The sequence below is a fragment of the Cibotium barometz genome, chromosome 27 (assembly GCF_041138505.1).
Source record: "Cibotium barometz isolate CiBa-2024 chromosome 27, ASM4113850v1, whole genome shotgun sequence".
Taxonomy (NCBI): Eukaryota; Viridiplantae; Streptophyta; class Polypodiopsida; order Cyatheales; family Cibotiaceae; genus Cibotium; species Cibotium barometz.
In genome coordinates, this window is record NC_141072.1 from 42,197,661 (window position 1) to 42,204,952 (window position 7,292).

Genomic DNA, 7,292 nt, shown 5'->3' on the forward strand with positions numbered 1-7,292 from the left:
CCTGTGGGGGTGTTGTTGGTTTGCGGTCTCTTGTTGTCGTGTTGCATGCATTGGGACTGTTGCAGGTTCCTACATATCTATCATGCCAACTTCCAATTGACATAGGCAACTGAAGTTTAAATGTGTTCTCACCCAAGATTTTCGCGTTCTTAGCGTTCTCCTTTAACCAACCCATAGCAACACATGTTGGTATCTTGCTTTGCCTTAACGTGAAGTGAAATTCTTTTTTTTGGGGAAAATATATATTATATTATCAAAGGGCTATTACGTCATGACCATCCGTTCATCTCTCAAAAGTTACCAATATACATCTGATGCATGCATTGGGACTGTTTTGCAGGTTCCTACATATCTATCATGCCAACTTCCAATTGACATAGGCAACTGAAGTTTAAATGTGTTCTCACCCAAGATTTTCGCGTTCTTAGCGTTCTCCTTTAACCAACCCATAGCAACACATGTTGGTATCTTGCTTTGCCTTAACGTGAAGTGAAATTCTTTTTTTTGGGGAAAATATATATTATATTATCAAAGGGCTATTACGTCATTGGGACTGTTGTAGGTTCCTACATATCTATCATGCCAACTTCCAATTGACATAGGCAACTGAAGTTTAAATGTGTTCTCACCCAAGATTTTCGCGTTCTTAGCGTTCTCCTTTAACCAACCCATAGCAACACATGTTGGTATCTTGCTTTGCCTTAACGTGAAGTGAAATTCTTTTTTTTTGGGGAAAATATATATTATATTATCAAAGGGCTATTACGTCATGACCATCCGTTCATCTCTCAAAAGTTACCAATATACATCTGATGATTTCAAAACCGGACAGACTACACAGTATTCAGTCTTCATTCAACCATTTATATATTTTATCCCACATCCTGTCTTCAAAGACAAAAGAACATTCATCCCATCTACAGAATTGGCTCTTTTAAAAACCCTCTTGGAGAATGGTGTGGGAAGAGATCTCGAAGAGTTTTAAAGAGCACATGGATGATGGAGGAACAGACTCTAGAAGTAAAATTCTTAAACATTATGGTCAACCTTAATTTAAGTAGCAGCAGTAATTTGAAGCGATTATGAGTTATTGTTAGGCTAGGGGGTTGAAATTTGAAATGGTGGAAGGCTGAATGTTGCAAGGTAATTTCCAGCTGGATTTTCCAGCTGGAAGTACTCAGAGGGCATTGAATGGGGCTTGTGATCGTCGCCAGTTTTTTTAAGGGCGACAGCGGGATCAGTATATTTGGGGGAAAAACACTTGAACACCCCCCATTTTGGCTGTTTTGTGCGCAAAATCCAGCGGCCAGATTCAGGTGGTTTATGAGAGCTCGCTGCTCCCCATCATTTAGTCCTAACTAAATAATCGTGTCTTTCTACGCCACCATGCACAATAGGGCCTGTGCACATGGCCGATGGCAGGCCGCACCGGCCGCCTCCATTTTAGCCCGTGTGTCAAGGAGATTCTTACGTGGCATTTAAGACTTCTTTGCCACTGTTAGGGGGGTTTCACAAGCGCGGTCAGGGAATGAAATTGAGGGAGTAAAGGTTGTCCGGGCACTGCAGTTCCCACAACTAGACAAATAGATTATATAGCAAAGTCCACCAGTCCCCACCACAACCACGTGATTAATCTAGTGGTGAGGCAATCGCACCGGATACGTGGGGACACACGTTCAATGTCCAATTAGCATCGTTCTATGGTGGACACATTTGCATCCGGCCTTGGTATGTCGCCCGTAATTTTTGAAAATGCCATCGTGACGTGTAAAGGTCTCTAATGCTATTGGTCCACGTAAGAGAACACCCCTACAACTTGCCTTTTGGGTGTTGAGCCCCGGATGGTTGTGAAACCCCCTTAGAAATTAACTTTTTTTTCCTAAACAAGGATTAACTTGTAAGCTCCACTTGTTTTCCCTTAAAAAGTGCATAGGATAACTAGGTTTATAACCAAAATTTAAAAAAATTGAATCTTTGAATTACAGTTTAGGCAAACTTACACCAGTTTTTCTCAATTTGAGCCTTAAAAAATACGCTAAAGAAGGTTTTTTTCCAACACCCCCTTGGATGACCTTGGCATTAAGATTTCTGCCATTTATAAAAGACCTCTTTTTACAACTGTCACACCTATCTATTGCGTATTAACCATGGACAACCAAAGCACAAGGAGAGGAGAGAAAAAAGAAAGCCTTGATTTCTAAAAAATAAGAGGAAAAAATCCCATCGATTTGACCCTTTGTATCCCGGCTTCCATTCTTGCATTTTGTTTCTTAATGTCTTTTGCATATCGTAGCAACGTGTGGGTTGAGTACTAGTCCTATTTCTTATGTTAAAAAAAAGATTTTTTCGTCGCGTGTAGTCCCTTAGGCAGTGTCAACTAAAAATAAGGATAAAAACTGCATATGTTAACGTGTTTTGTAAATAAAATTTCAAAAATTTAAATCTTCAAATTCAAAGTCGTTAATATTTTCCTTAGCCAAATGCAAAACATGAAAGAGGCAGCCTGTTTGGGGCGAGACATCCAAACCAATGCTAGAATTTTATTTTTCCTCCAAAAAAAGAAGAAAAAACATATTGAACCAAGAAGCTTAACTTCAACCATAAAAACAAACACGAACAGACCATCTCTTAGACCCCTCTACAGGAAATTCTGCTAGTATAGTTGATGAGCTCTATGTCTCTCGAAGTGACAGCCAGCTCCTCTCTCTTCTTCCAGACAATACATTTTTTTTCTACACCATTTTCATATATTTCAAGCTTTCCAAAAGAAAAAGAAAAAAAAGACGTATTGACCTTGGTCGATTTTCTTTTCAAATATCTACACATTGATCAATTTCAACACTAAAATATCTTAGCCATTAATTTCAAAGCAATCGTTTGTTTTTTGTGTTAGGTGAAGTTCCTACAGCCCCCTAGTTGTAGAGCATTAAATGAAGGTAGAGCTAATGTTTATGTCGGTCTCTTTAAGAAGGTCAAAGTTTTTTTTGAGTTGGTTGGAAATTTCAAAAAACAACGTGCCATTGCTTGTAGAGGGAAAACTCAACTTCACCAATTTTGCGGAGTTAGCTTCGTTATAAGCTCTATTGTGGGAGCTTCCATGTAGCAACTGTGGAAAATACACTAAAGGGTGTTGTGGGAGCTTCCACGTAGCAACCGTGGAAAATACACTAAAGGGTGTTGTGGGAGCTTCCACGTAGCAACCGTGGAAAATACACTAAAGGGTTAAATGAAGCAAGCCCCTTGCGGCGGGGGACTTCGAAATAGGGTATGAAAATGTTGTTTTGCATTTCCATTAAATTCCATTAAATACATTAGATGAGTTTTTTTAAAGAATGAGAGTGGTTTTCTAAAGTTTCATTTATTTTAGTATGTAAATAAGGCGAGTTTCACAACCATCCGCCCAAAAATTCAAGGAAAGGGCGTTGTCCTACGTGGACCAATCCATGCATGGCATGTCACGGATGGATTTTTCAAAAAAAACTGGGCGGTGTGTAGAGGTCGGATGGGAAGCTGTCCGTCAACAGAAGAGCCGCGAATCGCATTCATTGGTTATTGAACCCATGCCGTCAGTAATTCCACGTTCACCTTTAACCATTAGGCCAATCACAAGCTTGTGATAGAAACCATCGGCTTTTAATACATATTGTGTATCCGTCATCATGTGAATTGCCACTGCCTGGACAATCCGTTTTCCAAGGCACCCGGGCGGACAGTTGTGAAGCCCCCTAAGTAGACACGAAAGGACATTTCTTTTGTAGCACCATATGGTAGCTAGCGCCCGTGTAGCTACAAAAGTCACTAGCGTGGGAATGTGCGTGTGTGAATAGGCCCATTGGAAGTTAGGAAGGTCAAATTAAGCGTTGTGCGCGTATAGGAACCACGCTGTTTTCTTCATTCAATTGGCTCACCAACTCCCTACTCTGGTGACACCGTCCCTTCCCAGTTCCCACCACAAGTCCCATTCCACCCTCCGTCTGTTTCCTTCTCTTCCAAGTACTTCTTCTTCAACAACATTTTAGTTCGCTCTGCATTGCGTGATTGAGAGAGAGAGAGAGAGAGAGAGACAGTGTTCGTGTGCGTCTCTCCCACTCATCACTCTACTACTCTCAGTACTAGCTAGCGTTCTCTTTTCTGCCATTCTCTGTTCAGCTTGCAATGCTCTCTTCCTTTTGGGATTTCCCTTGATCGTTGCTTTGTGCAGCCTTTGCCTTTTTCTGTGTCAGCTCCATGCAACACACACACACACACGCAGAGAGTAACATTGTAATAGTGAAGTGAAGCTGCTCTTCGATTGAGTTCTCTCTCTTCTCTCTTCTGTCTTCTCTCTCTCTCTCTCTCTCTCTCTCTCTGTCTCTCTCTCTCAAATGGATGTCACCCTTCAATCAGCCAAAGCTTGGTGGTTGCATGCCTCGTTTCTGAGCTCTGCGAAGTTACCGCTTGCTTTGTTGCTGCTAGCTATACTCACATACAGTGCTCTAAACAGGAGGAAAGAAGGGAGGAGGCTACCACCAGGGCCAAGGCCATGGCCAGTAGTAGGGAATCTGCTACAAGTGGGGGCGATACCACATGAGGGGATGCGGAGGCTGACAGAAAAGTATGGGTCGCTGGTGTATCTGAGGCTTGGGCGCGTGGCGGCGGTGGTGACAGACGATCCCAAGCTGGTGACAGAGTTTCTCAGAAAACAGGACCATGTGTTTGCGTCCCGCCCGAAAAACATAGCTTCCGAGCATTTCACATACGGCGGCCAGGACATCGCCTTCTCGCCCTACGGTGCCCACTGGCGGACAATGAGAAGGCTCTGCCTCTTTGAGCTTCTCACGCCCAAAAGGCTTGAATACTTCCGCCATGGCCGAATGCAGGAGGTCCAGTGCATGGTTCAAGAAATACTGGCTTGCTCTAAGGTTAATAAATTGATCAATCTTAGAGATACATTTGGTGGCCTCTCCAGTAACACCCTCACTCGCATGATCTTGGGGAAGCGTTACTTTGGTGCTGGCAACTCTGGCCCCCATGAAGCTGCTGAACATAAAGCTCTAATCTATGCTGCTTTTGCCCTGATTAATGCCTTTAATCTTGCTGATTATCTCCCCTTCTTGAGGCCCTTTGATCTTCAAGGGCGTGAGCGTGCCATGCGCAAGATCATGAGAAGAGTTGATGAGATCTACGATGCTATCATCGATGAGCATCGCTCCACAAAATCTCAGGGTCAGGGTGGTGAGAGCCATACGAACTTTGTGGACCAGTTGCTCTCTCTCCCAGGAGAAAATGGAGAGAAGCATCTCAAACAAACTACCATCAAAGCAATTCTCATTGTAAGTTTTACTTGCTCTTAAATCGTGATTAGCTTAATTAGATCCGGGGCTCTCAGACATCATGTCAAAGGAGTCAGTATAGAGCAGTCATTCTCATTTGAGCAATGGTTCTACCCACCCTCCCTATACACTTTACACAAGTCAGTTAAGAAAATTCTATATGATATTAGGAGTTTTTGCACTTCCATCAGGGTTATAAGCGTCAGGATGCTGAATTAAGTCTAATTACACAGTAAGCCCTAAGTGATTTACAGACATGAATGCTTGTTGTTAGGGTCATCATGAACTCTCTGCACTTAACAGCTGTCAATAGCTTCATGTTCACACCCTCATTTTGGTTATAAGCTTCATGATGATGATGCAGTGTGGTTTTTTTGTAGGATTTGGTGGCAGCTGGGACAGATACCTCATCCATCACTAGTGAGTGGACGATGGCGGAGCTACTGCAGCACCCAGATGTGATGGAGAAGGTGAGGGATGAGATAGACAGTGTGGTGGGCATGGACAGAGTGGTGGAAGAGAGGGATCTATCAAGCTTGCATAACCTGAGGGCAGCTGTGAAGGAGATTTTTCGTTTGCATCCGGTGGGGGCATTCCTCATACCCCATGTGTCTTTGGAAGACACCCATGTTGCAGGCTACTGCATCCCCAAAAACACAAGGGTTCTGATCAACACCTATTCCCTTGGGAGGAATCCTAAGGTCTGGGAAAGATCAAACGAGTTCTTACCGGAGCGCTTCCTCAATGATAATGTTGAATTAAATGATTCAGAGCTTAGGATTGTGCCCTTTGGGGCAGGAAGAAGAGGGTGCCCTGGTGCAACCTTGGGTTCAAGTGTGGTACTCCTTGGCTTAGCAAGGTTAATCCAAGGCTTTAACTGGACTCCAGCAAAGGTTAAGGTGGAGCTGAAGGAAGCTTATGGATTAATGGTACTAGAGGGCCCTCTGGAAGCCTTTGCATCTCCAAGGCTACCACCTCATTTGTATGAATAACAGGGGGGGTCCTGATTAAACATAATTTGATGATATATGATATAAGGTGGTGGAGATGATCAAAGCCCATTTTTGATTCAAAAATGGGCTTTGATCAAGTGTGAAGATGGAGAGGGCTAGCTAGCAAGGTGTATTGTAGAGGGCTAGTTATTAGGGATTAGCTATGGTGCTTTAACTCAAGGCATATGTTTGATTTTTTTGTATGGAAGATTAGGTTGATTTTTCCCCCTGGTCCTGATCGGCACCGATACTTGTGCGGCAGAAATCTGGGCTTTTAATAATAACCGTGGGTGTTTGCAACGCCTGGACAGCACCATTATTTATTAAAAGAGGGCTGCACGCGCCCTTTGTTTGCTGTGCAGCGTATTTATTCTTGCATCTAGAGAGAGAGAGAGAGACACTTTTATCTTCTTCAAAAAATGTCATAAAAGGTTGAACATTTTCTATAATTTTTGTTCCCACAAAGTTACTAAATTATTGTTTCCCCCACAAAAAAAGTTGAACATTATTTGATTCGCTTTATCTTTTTGCTTCAAATCCCTTTCAAAGCGCTATTGTAGTACGAAAGTTTTTAATACTGAATAAAATTGGGTAATATTATCATGAAGGTTTCAATTAAGGACTTGAAGTTCTTAATGAGGTGGCCTCTTGAGTCGGAGTTATTCCAACTTGTACTATTTGTAATATTGCTATCGGTTTAATTTCTTTATGAGTGCTCCCAAAACAATAAAAATATTTAGACGATATGAGGGGTCCTCACTGAGTATATTGCTCCCTTCTAGTAGTCTTCAGAATTTTTTTAAAAAAACATACAAGTTTTTGTGCCAAATCTTATCCCCATCTCGTCCTCTTGGAAGTTAGCATTGGCTAAAGCTTGGGCTTTAATGTAAGATGTGGATCCTTGCTTTTAGATATTATTTAAGACTTTGGGAAAGTTCATGTCTTTTTGTGAAAAAGAAATTTTGTAGCTTTGTTGTTGCTAGACTAA

The 7,292-nt window shown here is 42.2% G+C and overlaps 1 protein-coding gene across 1 annotated transcript; it reads left to right on the forward strand.

Annotated features, from left to right (window-relative positions):
- The first annotated feature begins 3,965 nt into the window (after positions 1-3,965).
- On the forward strand, positions 3,966-6,659 carry LOC147623406 (cytochrome P450 703A2-like). Its single transcript, XM_086821548.1, has 2 exons — positions 3,966-5,312; positions 5,693-6,659. Exons 1-2 carry the CDS (start codon positions 4,365-4,367, stop codon positions 6,302-6,304), a joined length of 1,560 nt encoding a protein of 519 aa, XP_086677674.1. The 5' UTR covers positions 3,966-4,364; the 3' UTR covers positions 6,305-6,659.
- The last annotated feature ends 633 nt before the right edge of the window (positions 6,660-7,292 follow it).